The sequence below is a fragment of the Mirounga leonina genome, unplaced genomic scaffold (assembly GCF_011800145.1).
Source record: "Mirounga leonina isolate KUSES-001 unplaced genomic scaffold, KU_Mleo_1.0 Mir_54, whole genome shotgun sequence".
In the NCBI taxonomy this organism is placed as follows: Eukaryota; Metazoa; Chordata; class Mammalia; order Carnivora; family Phocidae; genus Mirounga; species Mirounga leonina.
In genome coordinates this window covers 2,427,660-2,452,357 of record NW_023270812.1, presented here as the reverse complement: position 1 = coordinate 2,452,357, position 24,698 = coordinate 2,427,660, and the positions used below count along the sequence as shown (strand labels likewise).

At 48.8% G+C, this 24,698-nt stretch overlaps 1 protein-coding gene across 3 annotated transcripts in view; it reads right to left on the bottom strand.

Moving 5' to 3' along the window:
• Positions 1-365: 365 nt before the first annotated feature.
• The window catches only part of LOC118001838 (probable palmitoyltransferase ZDHHC14), a 268,086-nt gene continuing 243,753 nt past the window's right edge, over positions 366-24,698 (bottom strand). The window contains exons 7-9 of one of the 3 annotated variants that reach the window (XM_034991997.1): positions 23,620-23,729; positions 18,383-18,485; positions 366-1,115 (exon numbers count right to left, since the gene is read on the bottom strand). In XM_034991997.1, coding sequence (XP_034847888.1) covers positions 999-1,115; positions 18,383-18,485; positions 23,620-23,729 — 330 coding nt within the window. In that variant the 3' untranslated portion in view covers positions 366-998. Of the gene's footprint in view, positions 1,116-3,140; positions 4,398-18,382; positions 18,486-23,619; positions 23,730-24,698 lie in introns of those variants that run through there. The other 2 variants (XM_034991995.1, XM_034991996.1) reach the window with 2 other exon arrangements.

Here is a 24,698-nt window from a genome sequence, read left to right as displayed (position 1 = left end):
GTACCAGGGCTCCGGGACAGGTGGAGGGGACCAGGGGAATAAGAATTCATTTGAAAGGCTCTCTCATTTGGACAGGAATATGCTCGACTCCCACAGCTTACAGGTACTTTATAAAAAATGTAAACATCGATTTGATTTAGGCTCAGCTTCAAAACGGTTTAAGGCATTAATCAAAAGAGTATATTTGACATTTCTTCCCTTTATTCTCTTCTTACACGATCAAAAACTAAACAGGTAAGGCAGTAGTCATGTGGTTGAATGAAAGACAACTAACTTTGGAAACTTTCCTTAAGCAACGAATGTGAATTCCTGATACTGTCTAGCTAACTCAAAACCACAAGCCAAAGTGGAAAAGCACTGGGTTTCTGGTGAAGAGGATGATTGTGGGCAGAGCTCAGGAAGGGGGCATCTGAGTTACAGCTCCCCTCCTTGGGGAGCAAGGAGGCTCTGAGACCCGCAGAGGAGCCCATCAGGCTGTGCCCTTCAGAAGCCTCCGTACCCACTGATGATGGTCCCCGAATGGCTCGAGGTCCAGCATTTCCCCAGAGATGTTTTTACAGGCTCCGGTGCCAAGGACACTTCCTGTCAGTTTAGGCAAATTCATATCCTTGCTGTTGAATCCAACGAGAAGGCCCAGGCCCAGGGCAGTCAAAAGCTAGGGGCGGCTTTTGAAAACCCATTCAGGTCCAGTAGAAGCATGGCTCATAAAATGGGGTTCGCCTCTCGTTTGGAATCCCAGTCAATAATCCTAAACACAATAGGGGGGACCTGTGGTGCCCTTGGAGGGGGTGGCGCTGAGCGAAGGACTCTTGCTCTGTGCTATTCTGGGCCAGAACAGGTATTTGGCATTTTGCTGGCGCAGGGTGGGGTTATGGCATCATCCTCCCAGGCTGAAATAATTACCTGTGCAAGCTGGAATGGGCACTTTTTCAAGTGGGCACAGCACAAACACTGGGCCGATTATCCCCATGCCCAGAATGCGATGTCATTCTGCCCTTTCAGATGCAGGCTATCGGCCACCCTGCTGCTCCATCCAACGTCCTTCTGAGGACCAGGACATTCAGGCTCAATTCAGCCTCCGAGTGCCTGGGAAGCCTGCAGTCCCTGGCACACTCCTGGGAGGATGAAAGCAGATGAATTTTTAAACAACAAAGTGAGGCTGTATTTGTGTGCGTGTTTGATAATGGTCCAAACTTTAATAGCATGGAAAAATATTTATCTTACTTTTATAGCCAGCATGCAATCAATCCATAGCACACTGACAGAATTGAGAAAGATCGAGGTCTATACTCAGCCACAGCTTGATGGAACCACTCAACGTTTAAAGAATATATATATTTATCAGTTAATGGGAAATGCAGACCCATCGCCAGAAGTTACTTTCCTGAGATCAGGGGAAGAAGGGAGCTCCCAGGATCACAGTCCTTCATTCTGCAGACTCTCCCCTCTTCTAAGCCACAGAGTAAAGGGCTATATCTCTGGTTTGGGGTTTTAAGAAGTTAATTGTCTTAGCAAATTGGCCCATTCAAGTTAATCTCCCTCTTGGACACTGAGTAGCCTTGAATAGCTTTGTTTCGCTGAAATTCCCAATCCCCTTTTTGATAAATGATGTCAAGTGGGTACAGGAGACAGGGTTGGGGTGGGTGGAGGATCGGTAATAAATATTATGTAAATATTGATTATTAAAGACAAATGAAAGATCCTTACTTCTTGGATTTTGTCATAAGGAGGTGGAAAGAGGGACCAATCATGGGAAATCAGCAACTACTGAATTAGATGATGTTAGAAACGGAAAGACTCAAGAGTCCATTGTCTTCATCTTCCAGATGAAGAAACTGGGAATGGACCGAGCCACACAGATACTGGAGTGGGAACTGATCCATCCTCTCCCCAGGGCCAAAGCTCTCCCAGGGTCTCCGGGCAGCAGATGGAAGGAGGCAGAAAGTAGAGGGTTAGGAAAGTTACGGAAGGCACATTGTGGGGCTGTTGCTTCTTGCTCACAGGCGGTGCATGCAGGGAGAGAATCCCTACGGGTTTGTGACTGTGAATGTGTGTCTGGCTGTGTAAGGAAGAGCTCTGTCCCCCTTATTATAAATTCCAAGTGAGCACAAGGAGTTCGGAAGTCCAGGAGATCAACAATGGCTACCCATCGTTTACCCTTCCTGTTTTCTATTCTAATAGTATATACAGTATGAAAAGTACAGATGGTGCCAAGACACCACCATGCAGGAATTCTGTGGTTATTTTCAGCACAAAAGATTTCTCCACCAACAAAGAATTGGCTTTATTCCAAATGAGACTTTAAATTGTGCTTTTCTTTTTCTTTTCTCCTTTCCTTTTCTGTAAAATGGCGACTCTTTCGCAGGAGAAATAGTTTTTTTCCATAAATGCAAACCGTTGGGGGCGTCTTGTGTTTCACATGGTTGTGAGGAGCCCCAGCTTGATTTTGAACTTGAGTCGATTTGGCTGTTGAATTTATCATCTGGAAAGAAGCGGGGACAGAGCCTGCTGAGTCCCTGCAGCTGCCTCCAAAGTGACTTACTCCCCAAATACAGAGCCAGCTCCCTTCTTGATGATAAATGAACTGAACAAAGTGGTAATTTTCTTAATTACATTCTGCTTTGTATCTGGGTAAGAATGATGATCTATATGATCGGGGCCCAAACGTTAAGCCGGTTTCTCCTCCTCATTTTCTGACACCTGAGGAGGACCTCACGCTGCCCTTTCTGAGCACTGGCCATACAGAGCAGGACCCAGACGATGACCCCACGGTGGCCCTCCTCCCTGCGAGCCCTCTCCCCTCTCCCGTGGATTAACTGCCCTGTGGCAATCTGTCAAAATGGAGCAAATTCTGCTAAGACTGTGTCGGAAAGAGACGATTAAAGAAAAAAAAAAAAAAAGAAAAAACCACTGTTGGAAAGCTACCCTCTTACCTGAGAAATCATCCCGTAAACCCCCCCTTCCCCCCCATTCAAAGATTTTATTTGTGGCTGTTTGGAGACCATTCCTTGCTAGGGATACTTCGATAAAACCTCCACAGGCCATCCAGATGACTGTGTTGTCATTGAAGCTGTTAAGGATAACTGTACGCAGATCCAAAATAACAGAGGACGTCATTTTATTGGCTGTCCAGAGGAAGTTTGGTCACACAAGGAGGTGGAAACTGTGGCAGGCGTGGTACAACACAATAGCTCATCTAACTACTAAACAGAAGGTTAACTGATACTTGATAGGCTAAAACCCCAGCAGCCCTCTGCAGCCCGGGCGCCACCTACCCCTGTCTAAGTAAGCTCAAGAAGCGGGCGAGTGATGCCATTGTCCATTAGCCTCGGTGTGTCGCACTGTCTTCCCATAAAACAGCACTGGAAAATTCACCAAATTAGAAGAAAGAAAGCAAGCAAGCAGCATTTCCTTTTGAATACCAACACCACTTGTAAACAGACGTAGCGTGGCATGCAAATCCCAGATCTGGTCATTTTTTTTCCCCCTTTAGGTTTTTGGTTTTGTTTTGTTTTTTTGTTTTTTTAATTAACAAATGGAATGGTATGTCTGTTTCAAATATTAGTAGCATAACACGGAAGTGCAAATTCAGTCTGGCCACCAGTGTCCTCAACCTTCCCGCGTGTCTGTCCCGAGAGCCCCGGGCGGACCGCAGAACATCCAGCCAAACACGGTCCTTTCCTCCCAGACTCGGCCTGCAGCCCCGGAGACTGCTCCTTTCTCCCCAGGCCCACCCCTCAAATGCCAATCGCCCGAAAATAGCCACTTGGCCATTTTCATTGTTATCAAAGCAGTCAGGGTGGGGAAGAAAATTCAACTCGACCCAAGCCGCAGGCATTGTGGGCCCTGCCCTCCTCTGCCCTCTGAGGAGGATCCATCTGCTCTCCGAGGGGTCTTGGTGCTCCAGGCCCCGGAGTCGTCCTCACCCACCGGGGAACTGGGTCATGGGAAAGCTCCCGCCATCTGCCACCCCCCTCCCCCGCCCCCTTGGGCTGTGGTCACACGGAGCTGAGCTTCACCAGGCCGCGCACCGAGTCCTCGTGCAGAGAGTCCTGGCTGGCCAGACCCAGCACGTGCATGGTGCGGCTGTGGGCCAGGGGGCTGCCCGCCAGCATCCTGGGGGGTGAGGGCGCTTCCTCTGGGGTCAGGAACTGGTGGCCCACGTGCTCCTCTTTCAGGGGCAGTACGTCTGTGAGCGCGGCCTCGGCGGTGAGGTTGGGCATGGAGGAGGGCGGCGTGGGCTGCCCGAGAGTCAGGCTGGCGCAGGGCGTGCCCAGGCCCGGCTTCCCGGGCAGGTGCAGCTCGTCGCTGGTGAGGCTGGGCTCGCTCTGCAGCAGGGGCGTGGCCGCGGCCTGCAAAACGAATTTGGTGCTCTGAATGCACTGGTCTTGGTCGCACTGGAGAGCAGGGGGAGCCAGCAAAGAGAAGGCGGAGATGCGCCCGGCACAGGGTGGGGAGGGAAGGGGGCACAGGGAGGAAGAGGGGAAGGGGATGGGGAAGGGAGGGATGCGAGAGAGAGAGAGAGAGAGAGAGAGAGAGAGAGAGAGAGAGACCCGTTAGTGACACCTCGGTCAGGCAAGGCAGAGAGCGTGCTCAGTAGCCCGGTATCAGCCGGAGACACCCAGCGCTCGGTGAATACCAGCGCCTGCACCTAAATCAGCCGCTGGAGGGACTCATCACCCACAGGGGCCCAGGGAGTCATGCGCAGCCGGAGGCCACCATGCTCCTGGCCCTTGGTCCCAGACACGACCTAATTAAGAAACAATCCCAAGGACAGAGTCACAGGCCTTACCACCTAGAGCTGTCTCCCGTGGCTGTCGCTCGCACACTGAAAACCACTTTGACTCTATCGTTTTACAAATACAGGGGCCTGTACCCACGCTCATAGCAGTGTCAGTCACAACAGCCAAAAGGTGGAAGCCGGGGTCCGTCCACAGATGAGCGGACCGACAGCACGTGGTCTGGACAGACAATGGACCGCGGCTGAGTGCAGACAGGAGGGAAATCCTGACACACCCTACGACACGGATGGACCCTGGGGACATGGTGCTGAGTGAGGTAAGCCAATCACAAATGGGCGAACGGTCTATGATTCCACTTCCATGTGTACCCGGAAGACTTAACTTCCCAACGACAGAAAGTAGAAAGAAGGGGGGGTGCCCGGGCCTGGGGGGAGGGGAGAGGGAGCCAGTGTGCCTGGGGACAGTCTCAGTTTTGAGGGATGAAGAGGCCTGGTGGTGGACGGTAGTGCTCTTGGCACAACCCTGTGAGCGGACTTATTGCCACCGAACTGTTCACTGAAAAATGGTTAAAATGGTAAATTTTGTGTTTTGTGTATTTTACTACAAAAAAGAAAGAAAGAAAGAAAGACAAGCCCCTCAGGGTCTGATCAGACTGTTGTTCACAAAGCCCCAGAATTCCCCACTGCTAAATTTCCATCCACTTCGAGAACCGTTAATTGAGCTTCTGTGGGTTTTTTTAATCTGTGAAAGAGAATGCCAACATTTTACATGATGTTTCCTTTTCTTCTAAACGTTCTTATGTCTTATGCTACACCTCATGTCCTTTCCCTCACTTCACTCACTGGGCAAAAGAAATGGTGTAAACATATTTTTAGCTGCTCGATTGTGGAACGTGGAGCGTGGAACCCTCCCTGGAGCAATGGGGCAGGTTTGGGATCAGCCAGAAGAGACCTCGGTGGCACTCAGAGGACTTGAACTTGAGTGTGTCCAGTAAGTTCTTAGGGATTTTCAGGAACCACTCTTCCACTGGAAGGAGGAGGAACGGGTGTGACTTTAGGTTCAAGCGGTAAGCTAGGCACTGCACTGAGTTTCTTCAGAAGTTCTTAGAACAAACACATTTCCCCTCTTTGCCAGTGAAGACCCTGAGGCTGACGTGAATGAGTGGCTTGCTCAACCTTACAGATACGAGTAAGGCAAGGACCCAGGATCTGGGTTTGCTTGACTGTAAACCTCTTTCTACTACTGCATGTGACACACAGTAGGTACTTCATAAACCTTCCTTGTCTTATTATCCCCTCCGCTCTTTTTCAGAACGTTCGCCTGAGTTCCTGTAGGACCTGTGCTAATGGGTTTGCGATGGAGGTGCCTCACCATCCTGCCCCGGGCACACCCAGAGCTGCCATCACTAACCCACCTCCACGCAGGGAACAGCACAAACCATGCGCCATGCAGCCTTCCGGGAGGAGAGAGAGTTCATCCAAGTTCCAACTCACTAGGACTTTCTTTTCTTTTTTCTTTTCTTTTCTTTTTCTTTCTTTCTCTTTCCTTCCTTCTTTTAAAAAAATATTTTGTATTTAAATTCAACTTAGTTAACATATAGTGTATCATTAGTTTTAGTTTCAGAGGTAGAGGTCAGTGATTCATCAGTTGCATACAACACCTTGTGCTCATTACATCACGTGCCCTCCTTATGCCCGTCACCCAGTTACCCCATCCCTCTTCTCACTTCCCCTCCAGCAACCCTGTTTGTTTCCTATAGTTTGGAGTCTCATGGTGTGCCTCCCTCTGTTTTCATCTTATTTTATTTTTCCTTTCTTTCCCCTATGTTCATCTGTTTTGTTTCTTAAATTCCACATAGGAGTGAAATCCTATGGTATTTGTCTATCTCCGACTGACTTATTTCGCTCAGCATAATACCCTCCAGTTCCATCCACGTCATTGCAAATGGCAAGATTTCATTTTTTGATGGCTCCGTAATATTCCATTGTATTATATATACCACCTCTTCTTTATCCATTCATCTGTCAATGGACATTTCGGCTTTTCTTTCATCTGCTCCCGTGTGCGTGTCCTTTGGCCAGATGGGTTTCTTCCTATAATCACAAGTGGCAGGCTAGCCCCCGCCCCCAGCCCAGATGAGGAGGAGGGAGAACTGTAGTCTCTATGAAGTGGAAGACCCGATTCCAGGCAAGAGTAGAGCTCTTTACCGAAGGAAAGCAAGTCTTGGGGGAGACCCTCACTTTCCCCTCAGCCTTCCTCCCAGTCCAGGGAGCTCAGAAACACTGAGAGCCTGGGGCAAGGGCTGGTGGATTCTCCTGTCCTCATCTTCTCAAAAAACACCCCATGGTTTTTGCCACCACACCACTTTCCCCTGGGCCGGTCTGGCAAGGGGTTCCAGCTCAGGGGAGGGGGGGCCCTTTCTGGCGGGAGGTGCTGTGCAGCGAGGTGGGGGCTGCAGGCAGGCTGGTCCCCGCAGGTTTTGCTCACGCTCTCCAGTATGGTCAGTCTGGTCCAGGACACCGGCTCAATCTCAACAGGGCAGAGGCAGAGAAGAGCAACCTTCCTGATGAAACATTCATCTTCTGGAAACTGTCCCAGGGCTTTGGGTATATTGTGCTTTGCAAAGAACGGTTTTGTGAAAATCACCATTTGGTCTCCTTACTGACCGAGACAGCTGAGCTCGCTCACCGCCTCCACATCCTGTGGCTTGGTGCAGCCTGTGAGCAGGCTGGCTAGCGACCCCAGGGCTGAGCCGTGCCTGGATGCCAGCATCCTGTTCTCAATCTTCCCTCCCGGAGCCCTCCCTATGCCTCATACCTTCTGTCTACCCAACATCCTCGGCTCTAAGGAAAGATAAAATTGCAAATCAGATTTGCTTGTCTCTGTTGGCCTGCAGAAAGACTTTTTTTATTGAAAACTAATTGGCAAATTCTATTTTAGGGATCGGTGCAAGACTGACCCTTACAGACGCACAGAGGATTATGTGAGAAAGCAGAGCTAGAGAGTTTCAAGGTCAGGGGCACCAGGGTAAGGGGAGAGGTGGCCCCTGCTTCTGCAGCTCACTGCCCAGTTCCTTTTCCCTGATCACTCCCCTCCAGCCATGCCCATTGCAGAGCCCATCAGATTCTCCTGGGATGAAGTGGTCTGTTGGTTCCTTAGAGCTTGTATTCACCGGGAGCTCACGGTGGAGCTAGATGTGCCTTGCAAGGCTTTATACCGCGAACATCACTGCTGATTCTAACAAGACCACACATACCGGAGGTGGGTTTACTCTGAAGCCATGAGGCTTAAGATCAGGGCCACTCCAAGTCCTGGTTCCTGGCATATTTTCTTTCTCTTAAAAAGAAAGCCCCCTCCAAACCTGGGTCCACTCCTGTACACGTTACGGAGCTTTCCCGTGGCCAAACTGACAACTCGTTAAAATAGTAACAAATCCGTGCTCAGCCTCTGAGCCAGGACTATGAAAAACAGTGTCAGTTTACCAGGGGTAAAGCCTAAGGGCTTAAATACATGAAAAACAATTGACCCTGAAGCAACTCATTAAAAAAAAACACTAGGGCGCCTGGGTGGCTCAGTTGGTTAAGCGACTGCCTTCGGCTCAGGTCATGATCCTGGAGTCCCGGGATCGAGTCCCGCATCGGGCTCCCTGCTCGGCAGGGAGTCTGCTTCTCCCTCTGACCCTCCTCCCTCTCCTGCTCTCTGTCTCTAAAACAAACAAACAAACAAAAAAAACACTAAATATAAGTCACTCAGAAATATTTTCAAAATGACTATTTTGAGCCCTGACTTGTCTTAACTGACTTCAAGCACCTCTCCTGTATTGATTTCTTCAAACATTTAAAAAGATGACATCTTTCTGAGTATAGTTATGGATATTTCCTTCATTATAGGGACTGCTTTCATATTAATAACTTACTCTCTGGCCCGCATCCCTTCCTACCAGCTTGACCTGTAGCAGTGACGTCAGTGAGCACAATTACCAGGACCATGAACCTAAGTGTTTAACTCCTGCTGCACCCATAACTTTGAAAATAATTTGCCCCATTCAAACCGATTTTCCTTTAGATGACCAACACCATCTGGGGGTACCCAGGGACCAGGTTTTGTTCTACTGGAGTTTGCCCATGTAAATCTCCTATTGGCTCCATGGGACAATGGACTTTATCGGATTCCAACCAGGGACTATAATTCTCATAATATTAACTTCACATGTTTTGAACACCTCCTTCTTAGAAAAGACTCAATGATTGGGAGACACCTAACTTTTTTTTTAAAGGTCAAAGGGTTTCCTCATTTTGCACAATACCAAAATTCCCAGGAGGATGGGCTGATAAACCTTCATGGGCGCAATCTTCCATTTGAGAACTTGGCTGGTATTTTCAAGGTCACTGTGGAGGGTGATCCATGAAACGATGTTCTTATACCTCTTCCTTTTCGCCTCTGCTTCTGATACTTATTAGCGCATTTCTTCTTTCTTCTTCCTCTTCTCCCTTCCTTGTCTTCCTTCCCACCTCTCCTCCTAGCTCAGCCTTTCTCAAGCCACCGCCCACCTTCTTGGCTTTTCATGTGCGGACTTCTCTCTCCAACCAGTAGGGGGCGACATCACTGCTTACTTTCTTCTCTGACAACTTGGTAGCAGGGCTTAGCTCCAGCACTAACACCAAGACGCCCTTAGGTGTCTTTTAATGGATCTAGCCACTTACAGAATCTTAAGAGAAACCAACCAAGCACCTGGATATTGGGCAGTGACAATCCATCCACTACAAACGGGAAATTGAGAGGCTCATGCTATCATTCCAAAACAACGCTTTAAAGGTTCCTATTTACCAAACATCAGGTTGAATTCTATGAAACTGCCATTCTAAAAGTCAAAAATTATCCAGACGCAGAAGACCATTGGAATAGAAGAAACCTGATCGCTTGGAAGAGTGTTTATGAAAAGACCCTCGTGTTGACAGCACGAAACAATGCTGGTAGAAGAGCTGGATTGCTTTGCTTACAATAGGCACTGTGATGGGCTGATTTACTGCCCAAATGAAACTCTGCCATTTAACTTGCAAAGAAGTTTATGGTTTCAGATGTTCAGATGTCACACACATTATCACTTAATGTTACAATTTGAAAACAGCGCAGAGATAATTTACTTTTTTCTTTCTGCAGATTTTCAAATAAAATTGCTCATGTTGGGATACATTTTATTTTACTCTTGCTGACTTCTTGTTTGAAATAAACTTAGCACGCAGATTAAATGCTGTGAAAAGCTGGGAGCTTTCTAGACGGTCTTGTATACAAATGAAGGGTGAGTGAAATTATATATTGCTTCTGCTCCAAGTCTTGTCAAAAGTATTAGCATTGGGCCGCTTTATGTCTGCTTGGCTGTGAAGCTGTTCTGGGCATCTTATGAGTGCTCATCTGCAGTTATAGAAACACTATAGACTTCTAAAATCCACCTAAAATGTAGGTTAGGAGGAGAGCTTCCTTCTTATCCTGCTATTTACCATTATCATTTAAGTGTGCGTAACTTTTTTCCTACTATTTCAGATTTTTCAGATGATGCATGGAGAGTTCTGCAATACTAGGTGAATAAATCACATAACTGCTAGGTTTACTATTTTTTGATATTGGATTGGGGGGGGTTTAAAAAATAGGCTTAGTAAATATAACAGATGATTTTCTAAAAAAACAAAAATTCCAACAGCCATGTACTACATTATCATCTCGGTGTATAGCACGTGGTCCCAAAGCATCTTCTAATTACAGCTGTCATATATAAGCATAAACGATGACCCCGATGCTATAGAGTACTTAAATCACTTAAATCAAGTGAGATATACACGTTAAAAACTGGGCCACAGCTGGATGTCCTGATTGTACATACATGGAAAGAACTTCAATATTAGGTAATAATACAAGCCAATGATGAGGAAAATAGGAATAATGAAAACGTGGTCTTCAGTTGGCACTGGGGTTAATTTGCACGTAATGCCAGCTTGGCTCCTCAGAATGTCACAGGCATTCAGACGACTAAGGCTATACTGGAGTTAACACACACCATTTTAATGCTTTAGATGTCCCTTACTTTTCTAACATTTTATTCCTTGGGAATTTGTAGTAGAGGGAAGATCACTTGGGCACTAAACAACCATCCCCACCCCCAAATCGGGGGTGCTAACTCTCCCGTTTTAAACATCTTTGGGGTGGAGGCTTCTGAGTGTTGGGCATCTCCTTGGATTGGGCAGGATTTGCATCCTGGGTCCATCTTCTGGTCCTGGTTCTGAGCTGTGTTCTACTCTTCTTTTTCCCCATCAGAGCATTCATATCCAGCTTCTCCTGAAGATGTTCTTCTATATTTGGGGGCACTGTCAGCGGTGGGTGGGAGCCCTGAGACCAGAAAGAGTTCTCCCAGCTGTAAACTGAGTTGAAACCTGAGTTTCTCATAACCAGAGCAGCACAGGGAGGTAGAGAGTGTGTGGGGCTTTAAGTCAGTTCACTTTTAGATTTATGGGCCCACTGGATTATGGGCAGCTCCCTTATTTTAGAATTGGTGATGATTTCTTTGTAATCATATGTTGCTTGGGAATTCTCATAAAGTGAGAAAAACCCAATGTACAAATCACTTCTAAAGTTTAATAAAATTTCCATGAATGCCAAACTTAATTAATAAAATTAACAATGAAGTTGACATAGTCATGCATCTTGTAGACTTTAAACATGTATTAATTTTGTAGTTTTCATATTTTAGAGCTCCTAATTTGTTTTCAGGTCTTGAAAATTTTCATAGTTCCTGGAAAAACACACAGGCACTGTGCCTACAGTGTCCAGGGGGTAGACTAGCCATGCCCTCTGGTCTCTCAGCCCATGGATTAATTTGATCCTACCAAGGCCGTCCCTGCACCAAAGAGAACTCCGTCCCTCTGGTTCCTAGTTTCATATTCATGGTGCAGCCTTTTGCAGATGTGACAAAACTGGAGGGAGGATGGAATGAGGTGGAGGAATGAAGACAGGAACAAACCAATATTTGTGCAAAACCCCCCTGAGCAAGGCCGGGAGAGGGGAACGTTCACACACACTCAGTCCAACGTCTAATGAGCACCTCCCATGCACCAGGCCGTGTTATCCGCTGGGGCCGGGAGGATGGGACAGGCAGGGTCTCAGTCAGTTCCAACCACCATCCAGGGAGCTGATCACCACTCTCCCCTACTTCCCTTCACAGTTTAGGAATTGGAGGCTCTTGGGACTCAGGGACTTGCCCACAGTGTCCCAGCCCCCAGCGTCAGGACTGGCGAATGCAAGCCCAGGGGCTGTGATGTCACACCAAGCTCTACCTTTCCCTGCTGCACTGAGTACTGAAAGCTGTCCATTTGCAAAGCTTTCCCCTTCATTATCTTTCGGCTTTATTCGATCATCCTCACTGGTGTCCAATTCGATCAAGAGACTTGATTTGACTTGGTGAGGGCAGAGTTGACAGGGGTGGATGGAGAGAAAGTCAGGAAAAGATAATAAATGTTGATTTTCAAAATAAGAATCTTCCAGCATGAGAGACGAAATCAGGTTAATAGATGACAACATGAGCAACTCGCAGTTTTTTAAAAATGCACGATTGGCTGTTAGTTCTAGGACAACTAATAAAATTGACTCACATCTCTACTATTTCAAAGTGAATTTCTGCAAGTCACATCATTCCTTTGTAAGCATGGGGAGGCAAACCGTAAGCTTTTCCAGCTACCGGCAGGGCACCTCCCCACCACCCCCAGCTATCTATGGACATCCAAATGCCACCATCAGCTTCCCCCTAACCTTCCTCCTGTGTTTCCTTTGGTGGCTTTTATGACCACCTTGTCACCAAGCTGAAAGGCGGGGGCATCCCTGGCTCCTTGTCGCCAGACCTCCACAGAGACTCCATCTCCAAGCCCCTAACTGTTGCTGCCTCTTCTCTGAACCCATCTCAGCTGTCCCGGCCAGCCCTACTGCAGCTAGACCTATAGTGAGCGTCTTCTTCTGTTTTCCCTGTCTCCTTATTAACATGCCTCCCTCTGCACCCCACATGACCTCCCGGGCTCCATTCACCCCAAGAAAATCTGATGGTATTGCTCACTGAACTGGGTCTCTGCAATGGCTCCCTACCATGAATAGGAATCCACACTGATTATAAGGCACCCAAGGCTCTTCACACTCTCCTCTCCTGCCTTAGCTACCTCCAACACCTGCTTTGCAACCCATAGCCTGGTAACTCAATCCTCCTGCTCCCGCACAGGCACGCAGGTCCACCCCACGTCTGCCTGTGCCTCTGTCCGTGCTCTGCTTGGAGCATCTCTCCCACCCCTGGGTGGCTAATGCATTGTAACTAATCTCTTAATATTTGGCTCAGATATCATCTCCTCCAGAAAGCTTTGCCTGAAACCCAGGCACTTCTGTTTGGAGTTCCACAACTCCCCGGCCTCTCGTTTGCTAGCACATTCTGTTGAAATCCTCCATACACCTGAATATGAATATTCTCTGAACAGATCATGTCTAAGTTGAGCCCAATTGACCCAAGGTTGTTCGAGAAAAACTTTGTGTCAAAACAAAATATGGCTCAAGAATCATTCCTTTAACCCACATTTTTGGAGAATTCAAGAGAATTTGAAGGCTATCGTGATGGTTTTCGGTGCTGGCTGATGATTAAAATCACCTCCAGGATCATTATAACGCCAATGCTTGGACCACCACCTGGGGATTCTGACTTAACTGGGCTCAGGGTATCAGCGTTGTGATCCTAATGTTCATCCAAGGCTGAGGCCCACTGGATTATAGTAAGCTCAGCTGCCAGATGTAAGGGCAAGATCTGAAGAGGTTCAGCTAACACCAGTTTGAGGGCTTTTGAAGTAGAATTAGCGGAAAACAACCAGGCCTTGACCCACTAGCTGTGTGACTTTGAGCAAGCCAGTCGTTATTCTAAAGCCTCAGTTTCATGCTTTGTAAAATGGGAACACCTTGCAGGTTGTTGTGGGGGTTAAATGAGATGATCCTGGCAGTAACACTATCAATACTGTCCACACTCTGATGATTGCAAAGAGTGATAAACCCCAGCAGAAACCCACTTGACTACAGTATAATTCTGTATTAAATAAACTTGGTTCCACTTTTAAAACTGCCTGAAATTCACCTTGTTTTTTTTTTTTAATCACCTTGTGATTTAAATTCAACTTTAAAGGATTTAAAGCCAGTTTTCACATCTGTCTAACTGGGGACTGGGACACAAGAATGTTTTTTATTGATTGTGAGCTCTAATTACATCTAATAAATGAAATAAGTAAATAAAAAGGAAGGTGGTGGGTTGCTTGTGGACAAATTGCTCTCAGTGATGATGCACGTGTCCTAAAGAGCAGAAGGTAAGGGCCTGGTGCTGCCTCAGACACTAGAAAACCTGCAGGGACTGGGCTTCCTTCGGGCCAAGCACTGCTGGTCCTGATGTGTTGGCTCAGTTTGTGGTGGTCTTGGTTGGGGTGTCTGTTGGAGGCAGACGAAGCAAGTCAAAAGAAAGGTATGTTACAATTTGCCTCAAGGAATTAGTTTATTTTCAGTCTTGAAATATTTCAGCTCCTTTTTCCGTATTTTGACAATTCCTGGAAACTGCTTGCATATTTCTCCTGGTCCTAACATTACTCAGAGCAGGACCTGCAGCCCACACTGGCGGAGGTACATGCATTTCACAGCATGTGAGAAACCTAAAACACCCGATTTCCCGGCTCCGGGCTCACTCCACCTGTGTTCCTTCTCTCTCACCATGGTCCTGGGCTACTGCTGCCCTCTCCCTTCACTTCTACAGATTCCTCTCATTTTCTATTTGTTTTTACTTTTCCAGTCCTTAACTTTTCCTCCTTTCATCTATTTCCATAATAAAACAATACTGATGTATGACCAAAGAGGCAAAGGCAACAAATTAGATAACTTTGTAAAATAAATTCCTAGAAAGACATGTACCATTAAAACTGACTCAAGAAGAAGTGGAAAATCTGAATAGACCTGTAAAAAGTAGTGAGTGAATTCATAATCAAAAAGCTACCCACAAAGAAAAGCTCAGGACCAGATGGCTTCACTGGTGAATTCTACCAGATCTTTTAAAAAGAATTAATCCCAGTTCTTCATAAATTCTTCCAAAAAAAAACAAAAGAGGAAGAAACACTTCTCAACTCAGTCTATGAAGCTAATATTACCCTGATCCCAACACCAGACAAAACAAGAAAAGGAAACTGCAGACCAAAATCTTTTATGGATATAGATATAAAAATCCTCAACAAAACACCAGCAAACTGAATCCAGCAACATATAAAAGGGATTATGCATCACGGCTAGGTAGGATTTATCCTAGAGATTTGAGAAATATGAGACAAATAAGAAGGGGAAGTTTTGGTATGAAGCCAGACCTCTGCTCTTCTGACCTGTCAAGCTGCAAAGATCAGAGACTCACAAAGAGCTTCCAGCTAGATGGGACTTTAGAGACAAATTAGTCCCAGCTCCCATTTTGCTGGCGGGGAAAACTGAGGACCACAGAAGCAGAGTGACTTGATAATCGTCAGGGAGATAACTGGTGGGAGCCAGGACTGGAGCTCTCACTCTCTGCTTCCCATTGAGGTGCTTTCCCTCACCCGAGTCTTGTCCATTGTTGTCCAGTTGCTCAGCGTGGATGCAATTGACCTGGAAGATCTTGTCACCATGGATATCAGGGAGATGATGATGATAATAATAATAATAATAATAATAATAATAATATAGCTAATACTTAAATAATACTTACCTTGTGCTAGACAAGGTTTTAAGTGCTTAACATGCATTAACTCACTTAATCCCCATAGAAATCCTACAAAGTAAAGATATCAATGTTCCCATTTTATGGATGAAAACATTGAGGCAGAAGGTAAAGCAGTTTGCCAAGGTCACTCATCTAGTAAGTGGCAGAAGCCTGGCTCTTTGCACAATTAATCCCCATCCCGGCTTGGAGAGGAGAATAAGGAAGACCCGAGTTGAGCCTGAGGAGGCTCCATGATAGGTCAGAGCTCTGCCCGAGCCCCTGATCTGACCAGCGCCTAACATGTGCAGTTCATCTCCAGAGAGAAGGAAGAACAGGAGGGCAAGGAGCCTGAGGTTTTTAAAAATATTTTCATGCTTCCTGACCTAAGAGTCCAAGCTGGAGACAAAGTGATGCCTTAGAAAGGATCCGTACGCTGGACTGAATGACAAGGGCTTAGCAATGGCGCTGCTTCCCCGTTACAGCTTCTTCATCTCAGAAATGTCCTCTTCAAACAATCCTTATGGCACCACAGACCAGTGCCTTCAGGGTCACTGGCTACTTGGGAGGTGGCCTTCCCATGGGAAGAGGCAGTGGCACCCTAATCATTGCTGCCAGGCCAGTGCCCTCGGGGGTATGGCCTTAACTGGAGTCACTGCACAGGTCTAGACGGCCTGGACCCCAGAGGCACAAGAGCAATTCTGATGACTCTGATTAACCATATGGAGCGAAATGACCTCCCTGGTCCCTTTGTTAAATCTGCCCTCTCTATCATAGAGGCGCACGGTAGGTGCTCAATAAATATTTGTGGAATTAATAACTTATGCCCTCATCCCATCTTATCATAAACAGGCTTAACAGTGTCAACACCTTGAAGGGGGCCTTGTTTACTTCTTAAATCTAGAGAAAGTGCAGAGCATGGTGGGCTTCCGTACCATGGGAGTCACGGGGTGAAACTCACGTAAGTTCTTTAATTTTGATAAGGACCACTGCCATCAGAGTTTTCTTCTCGTGAAGGTTCCTACTACATCCTTCACGTGTGCGTGTGTCCTGTCCCCGGAGCGCGGCCTCCTCGGGGACAGAGCGACTGCACTCCACAGATCTTGCATCCCTACCGCCGAGTCAAGTCCTCAACACACAGTAGGGACTCAGGAAGAGTCACTGAATGAGTGAGAGGTTATATATGCGATGTGTGAAAACACGAACACACATCACAGGAGTTATCAGTGGCTGCCGTGGTCAGGGTTCCTTACAAGAACTTTGTCCTTACGGGACATTTATTGTGCACCTTCCGATAGCTGAGGACTCCTGAACATGGATATTGTTGTCTTTAGTGCCTGTTCACGCAAAGGAAGCAGTATACGAAGTGAACACGGGCGTTACCCATCAGACTGGTTTTGGATCCACAAATTCGTGGCTATGTGCCCTTGGGCAGATGATCTACCTCTTCTAGCTTTAAAAAAAAAAAAAAAAAAAAAGCAAAGACAAGCATGCCCATTTGCCATTGTTGGTTTGGATTAAACAAGATTCTGCTCATCAAGTGCTTTGAACACAGTTGGTGCCAAATACATGTAATCTCCTTGGGCCTCTCTCCTTACACTCTCTGTCCTCATTTTCCTCCTCTGAAAAATAAGGCGGTGACCCGTAAGGGTCACTTGTGTGGGTGAATGAGGACAGAACAAGATGTCCTGTGACCACTTACAGAGTGGAGCGGCCAGGACCGTGACCTGCATGTACTTGCCTTTCAAGGAGACGCTTTATCAGCAAAGCAAAGCACCACAACACAAACTAGACACCACCACTAGCAACAACCAACCCCAGCAAGCTTCTGCTGGGGGCCGGAGCCCATTCTCAGGGCTGTTAACACAGCCACAGGGTCGCGGGGATGATGCGCTTTCCCTTAGCCCTGAGTGCTTAGAGAGACTGTCTTGAGACTGTTGGCTTTCACCTTGCAGTTAGTTCTTTATAAGCAGAAACAAAGCGTCCAGGAGGCTGTCATTTTCCCAGTCTACCCCAAAGGCAGGTCTTTGACCTGCTTGTTATGGAAACTCTGTTGCAGGTGATTCCAGTCTACAAAGAACAAAAAGCTCCAAGGGGGGGCGCTGCAGACTGGGTCCCTTTCTGAAACATGGAATTTCTTTAGGGAAATCTGTTCCAGATAAAGTGAAGCCACTGTCTTCCAGACACCTAAGGATTTTTAAGGGACTGGTGGTCAGAGCCAGGCCTGACTGTGCTTTCAGGTACCCATGGAGGGGCTCCCGCCCTGGCCCCAAGTCTCCCACCTGCAGACTGGAAACAAAGCCTGTCCACATTCCACGCCTCGCAGGACACCTGTGAGCCCTCTTCGGAGAGACTCGCTCAGTTTGGGCTCTGAATGAAGAACACCTCGTCTGATTATGTGCATTAAGGTATGCGTGGCTGATCTAAGGTTTGGGCTGAGAGTGGGGAGAACTGGCCACCCACCGCACCCTTCAAGAGGGCTGGGGGAGGTCGGCGCGGAGTGAGGCAAAGGCACAGAAAGGGGCTATCCGGCCAGCCAGCCCTGGTACGAGCAGCTGTATCTCATCCCCCAGACAGCACCCTGGTTCTGTGCAAGGGGACCTTCCATCACAAGGTGCCATGACCTGTCTCTGGAAGACCTTTTCATGTGTACTTCCCTTACGCGCCCCGGAACACACCAACCACTCAACGGCCCTAATCCTTTCTCGGGCACTGCTTTCTTTCACGCTTCCTTTCCCTCGCGTGCGCCTTTCAGTTGATGGGCGTCCCGGGCAGGTTTCTAGGGGTGCTTGGTGTGTTACTGGGTTAGTGACACAGAAGCAGAAGGGAAGCCTCTGCAGGGAGCTCTGGCCCCTGCGGCAGGCGCTCCTACCATGTCGCTCTGGGACTGCGTGGCCCCGTACGCGGCAATCCCGTCCGAGGGTGCGGCTGGCTGTGGCGTGTCAGGCTGGATGTACCCTCTTCTGTCAATGAGGCTGCCAGAGAAAACAAAGCAATACGGAGGAAGAGAGTGAACGAAAAGCCAAAAATGCCATCAACCCTATTTCTATTTCCATTTGGGGCTCCCTCTTTCTATGTGGGGCCCCACTGCCGGCAGCTGGGGCTACACCCTGACTTACCTTCACGTACAGTCAGGGACCAAATTCCGTCACCCTTGCCTTCAAAAAATGCCTGTAGCCCCTGTTCCCCCCCTGCCACCTGCTGCGGACTCCCACGGTCTCCCACCCCGACCCCAGCCCCCGCAACCACACCCGGCATGGCCAGCGGCCCTCCGCCTAACGCCCAGTCCTCATGAGGTCTCCCCGCCTGCCTGCCCCGCTGTGGGGGCGCTCCATCACCCGCCAGCACTCCGCAGCCTCTTACCATTTGTCCCCACTTCCCGCCCCAGCCTCAGCCCGTGCCTTCTTACTGCAAGCACAGCGCTCCCGGGTCCACTCCTTCCGGAGGCGCGTGGTACCTGCCTGCGCCTGCGCGCGGCACAAGCCCCGCCCCAGCCCGCTCGCGCTCGGGGCGGGCTGGCCCCGCCTTTCGCGGCAGCTCGGGTCTGTCTCGCCCCAGTCGCTCTCCCTTCCCTTCCACTGTCCGTTCTTCACGGGCAGCTTCCAAGGCCCCCAGCCCGTGCTCTTGCCCCTCTCTGGCGTCTCCCGGCCCTCCCCGTGACCCCTCTAGTGCAGCGTACCACTTTCTGCCTGCGTCGCCGTGATTTTATCTACAGTCCCCTCTGTCTGGCAGCCTGCCAGCTCCGGAGGGCAGTCTTCATCTTTTCTTCCCCCAAAGCACTTGCCCCGCCCCCCCTCCCCGCGCTTCCCCCCCCCCGCCCCGGACCGGGCCCCTCCGCTGTCCCCTCGGAGCACCCTGTTGGCTACATCATGTCGGCATCACCCGCTTCCAGATTTGCGTCTGTCGTGGAGTGTAAGCTTCAGAAGGGCAAGAACCAGGTCTTCCTAATCATCGAGCTCCACAGCGGACGCCCACTAGGAGCTGAGAAGAAGCTTGGTGGCTGAATGAATAGAAGTGGGTCCCTGTCTCCCACAGGCAAGTTTGCAGACTAATGGCATCGTTAAGGAATAATAAAGCCATCTCTTCTGTGCCCCATGGCTGGGGGGCTGCTGTGGCCCAGACAGGATGTAGGGGAAAGCTTTACGTTGCCATCAAAAGAGCTGCCTCTTTTCCTCCCCGAGCGAAGGCTCAGTGTTGACCTCGAGTCTAAGGGCAGGACTGCAAAGGGCAAGGGGGAGGTCCAGCTTACGAGTGGGCGCTCCTGGTGTGGCCCCCACCGTGTGGGGCTCGGCCGCGCGCCCCGCAGCCTCGGCGAGATGCCGCAGGTGCATCCAGGTGCCCACACGTCCCCTCCTCCTGAGGGTGGACTGCTGGTATGCTGAGGCCGCCCTCCTCCTTGTCAGTTTGGCTCTCAGGAGACAGGAATTTCCCCAACTAGCACCTGCAGGTCTCCAGACGACATGGTAACAAGGCGTGAAAAAATACTTGTGACAATGGGACTCTCTCTGCTTCCAGTTTTGGTTGGATTCCCAGAGGTTAGAAAAACTAACAGTCGACAAGAACCTCCATCTTCCAAAGGGGAGTGCGGGAGCCCCGTGCAGCTCACACCAAGTGTGTGACCCCTTGCGAGGGCACAGAAGATCAAAGTGGAAAGAGCAAAGAAGGGTGGACAAGCGCTCATCTGCAGCCCACGGCGGACGGGAACCTTGCAGGTCCCCTGGGACAGAGCCAGTGTGCAGTGGGGGTGGAACTGTGTCTTCCCAAAAGATGTGCTGAAATCCTAACGTGGCTACAGGTGAAGGGGTGGAGAGTGTTGCCTTTCAGTGAACTCCCGGGTCCCTACTCACGGAAATGACACGATGCTCAAGGACATGAAAGTGCCCTGAGTCCTTTGTTTTGTTCCATTTTTAGGTGACAGGAGAAATTAAAGGGCTTGCAGGGGATTTCATTCAGGAGCAAAACAAAAACAAAAACAAAAAATGAGGTCATCCAAAGAGTCTGAAAGGACAGAAGGGAGGACAAAATAAACTCCTTCTCAGCTTTCATCCCGTGTTCAGTTTGTTTCATGGACCATCCACACAGCCAAGACTGTAACATTCTCTCCTGAGTCTCCTTTCAGTCCTCACAATGACCTGGGAGCCCCTCTAATCTGGACGTGCTCCCCTTGCCTCACCTCTTGCCTTGCCCTCCGTGGTCCCCTCACTCCTAACCCGAGCTCTTTCAGCTCCTCCCCTGACAGGCCACACTCTCCTTTCACCTCAGGGCCGTTGCACAGGCTGCTCCCGTGTGTCCTCCCCAAGATTCCTTCCTCCAGTTCCTACTCATCATTACAATAGATGACAACTTAGGCCCCCTCTTCTGGGAAGCCCTCCTGGGTGTCCCATGGAAACTGCACCCTGCCCTCTGTCACAGCCACTCTTTTACTGTGTAGACTTGCCATTCTATTCAATCTGTCAGTGACAGGTTGACCCTTAGCACCAGCCCGGAGAGCCTGACCCTGATCACACCTTGGGACTTTCTCTCTTTCCAATTTTCCATTCCCTCTGCTAGACTCGTAGGAGGACCTCCTCCCCCAAACCTGGCCATTCCTACCCTGCTGCCATGCACAGCCCTGGGGACCCATGCAGGGAACCAAATGTGGGTCTTTGCCCTCATGGTTTATAGCTCTCAGAGGGAAACAGGAAGACGCTCTGATGAGCACATCGTTACACCATTTCAGAACATTTTAGAGGCAACTCAGGCACACGATTCTGGGCATGCTCGTGGTTCTTAGTCCCCGTTGCACAGGCTTGGCTGGGATGCCCGTGGAAGGTTCTGGCCCTCTTAGGGGCACCAGGGTGGGTGAGGTAGGGCAGAGAGAGAAGGGGCACAGAGGGCGACTGGAGGCAGAAGCAAAGACAAGCACTATCCCCCTGTCATTTCTGCCCAGGGCCAGCTCCGGGAGCCTGTGGGCACAGCGGGAGAGCCCAGCAGCCCATGTTCCCTGCACAAACCCGGGAGCGGTTCACGGGGTTCCGTGGGGGTGCTGTCCTCGAGAAATGCCCCATTCACAGGGACCTGGGTTCTGGAAAGAATACAGCCCCAACTCAGCCACAGTAGGAAATCTTATCCAGTCATGGAAGCCATAAGTTTGGTTGTGACAAGATTTGATATATAAACAATACAAAGCAGTGCCAAATGCAAATCAAAGAATGGGGAACAAGAAAAGAGATTTGCTCAAAATGTGAGACTTCTCAATTCCTTTCCTGGATTCAGATGTGCATTTTAGACTTGGGGAAGGAGGCCTGTTCCATTGTCCTCTTATGCTCCTCCGAGGCCCCTAGCCTGGGCTTCATGGCCTGACCCCATGATCCACAAGTAAATACATGGTAGGAGGAAACAAAGCCAAGTTGTAAAAAACCAAGCATTTCCTGAAGGGTTTTCTGGGCCCCTAAAGAGCCCCAGCAGGGATTTCTGGGTGGGTCTGGAGCTCTCTTGGAGAGAGGCTGACACCCTCCCAGGCATGTCTGACTCCCCAGCCCAAGGCGGCCCTTCATTCAGAGTCCTTGGCTGTCCCTTCCTGCAGCCCCTCCTCAGAAGAGGCCTCTGAGGAACAGGCCAGGGGGCTCCTGAGGGGCCCCAGTTTGGGAGGAGAGTGGCACAGTAGGCTCCCAACTTTCTAGGCCCAAACAAGAAAACAATCAATTTCTAATTACCCAGTGGTGCCAGTAACATAACCCATTAATACTTGGCCTCAGAACGTATGCTTGGATTTTGTTTCTGGGAGGGAGGGCAGCACTCTTACTTCCCTGATGATATTCAGTGAGGCTGATAATAAAATCAAGTTTGCATTCCATGAGTACACATTGGTGATGACTGGCCACGGAGGTCCAAGTGCAGAGTGGGGCTGCCTCGGAGACCATCCCTGCAGCTTTCGTGAAGTCCATTTATGCATTTAGAGGCCAAAAGGGAGGAAGTAGCAATGTTTTGGAAACTCATTCTAGAGACTTGGAACACATGCTTAATAAATATGTTGGATGATTATTTGATGAATCTGTTGGAAATGCTCTACCTGAGAGTCAACTCACAAATAATCAGGAGCTGAATGCATTCTGTACTTGTGTAGTCTGCCTGGGGGACAGCACGCACCATTCCACACGCATGCTAGGTCTGTTGCCAGAGGCCTGGGTTTGGGTCCTGACTAGGTGGCATTTACTAGCTCAGTGAATGTGGGCACATTATGGAACCTCTCTGTGCCAGCTTCCTCATCCACAAAATGGGGTCTAATGGTACCTACCTCTTAGGTACAGAGCGAGGATTTAAAAGCTGATTCATATAGGGACGCCTGGATGACTCAGTTGGTTGAGTGGCTGACTCTTGATTTTAGCTCAGGTCGTGATCTCAGGACTGTGAGATCGAGCCCCACATCGGGCGCCACGCTCAGCGCAGAGTCTGCTTCAGATTCTCTCTCCCTCTGCCCCTCCCCCTGCTTGGGTGCACGCACTCTCTCTCTCTCTAAATAAATGAAATCTTTAAAAGCTGATACATATAAAGCACTTAGAGCAGATCTAACACTGTTCATGAACGTCCGCGACTCTGCCACCACACACTGTCACGTTACCATCCACACGGCCTGGACTGCTTCAGCCCACGCTGATCTCTCCACCTGAACTATTTTAGCGTGTATATTCTATATAACTCAGCTCTTAGCACCCATTTCTACAGGTTTCCTAATTGCTTCCTACATTGCGTCCTGGCCCTCCTACCAAGATAACCGCAGCTCTCTGTTCATCACCGATGCTCAAGATGACTCAATAATTAATGGGAATCACATGCCTCAGTTTCCCTATTTCAATCCTTAGGAGATTTTCCTCATCCTTGACACAAATTCGGTGAAAGAACCAAAAAGATGGCAGGAACAGCATCATAAACAGAGCCAGATCTCTATTGCACCAGGGCCGTGTCTCCACAGCCCAAAGCCGACCGCTGGCCCTGTGGTCATCCAGAGGGTATAATCAAATCTCACAGTGGGTTTTGTGGCCGGGTCTCCACCTCACGAGGGCTGTGCTGCCACAGCTAAGTTGTTGACTCTGAGGTCTGATAAAGAGCATGACACTTTCCGAATCTCACCTTGGAGAGATGGGCCCACACAGGGCAACACAGCAATTTGTGAAGATATTCCCGTAGCTGTAGGGATTGTAATTTTCTTTGCCTCTTTTATTTGACCAAGATCCTTTAATCTGAAAGAAAAAGAGAATCAATAACACCAGTGCCATCGTTTAGGTGAAAGGGAGCGTGAGAAGCCCACAAAGAATGCAAATCATCTTTACTCACTTCTTCACCAGGAGAAACTGAGACACTTTCTCCAGGAAAACTGGTATTTACCCCAAACTTGGAAATATCCCCAAAAGGCAGGTCAGATTAGAGAGAAAGTAACATTCTTTGGGGAAAATAATCTCTTGTTTCTATTACATGGTTCCAGAGGTCAACTCATACAAACCCGTGGTTTGTTTCAGGCTCCCAGTTGGCATGCTCAACAGTAATTAAATGAACGATAGCTGAGAGTTATCATGGCTCCCCCAACCGCCAACTTACAGCCTGTCTGCATTTGGCCTCACAATGTCGCCAAAATAATTTCACAGATTCGAATATCCACAGTTACCAAACATAAGTTCTCTTAACTCATGTATCTCATCAAGGCTTTAAGGCAATCTGACTGAATCTGAGACATTTAATCGCTGTACTGACAGAGACTTTTGTCAGAATCTAAATATTCAGAGCAAAGAGGACCAGGTCGATGAGGAACATTTCCAACATTATGATTCCTGTTTTTATACCTCCTCTCGGGCCACATTAAGTATAGACAGGTAATCCCGGACAAAAAGTAAAACTCTGGGTCGGGGCAGTCTCCTCCAAAAATGAAACGGAGGTGTTAAACATGAGAGGTGGATTCATTCGTTCACCCCGAGATGTCAGCGGGCCACGGTCTCTCTTTAGGGGACTCACAAAACTACTGAAAAGGAAGAGAAGATAATCTCCTCCCTCTGGAATTGGGTGTCACTTAGCTGACCTCAGTATCTGACTGGGTGTTCAGAAAGTAAAACAATTCAGAGATCCCCAACTGGGAATCATGGAGGTCAACGTCTGAAGATGCTTCCATGGCACATTCTTGGCTCCCAGAGGCTCACATCTGGAATGGGATGTGCGGA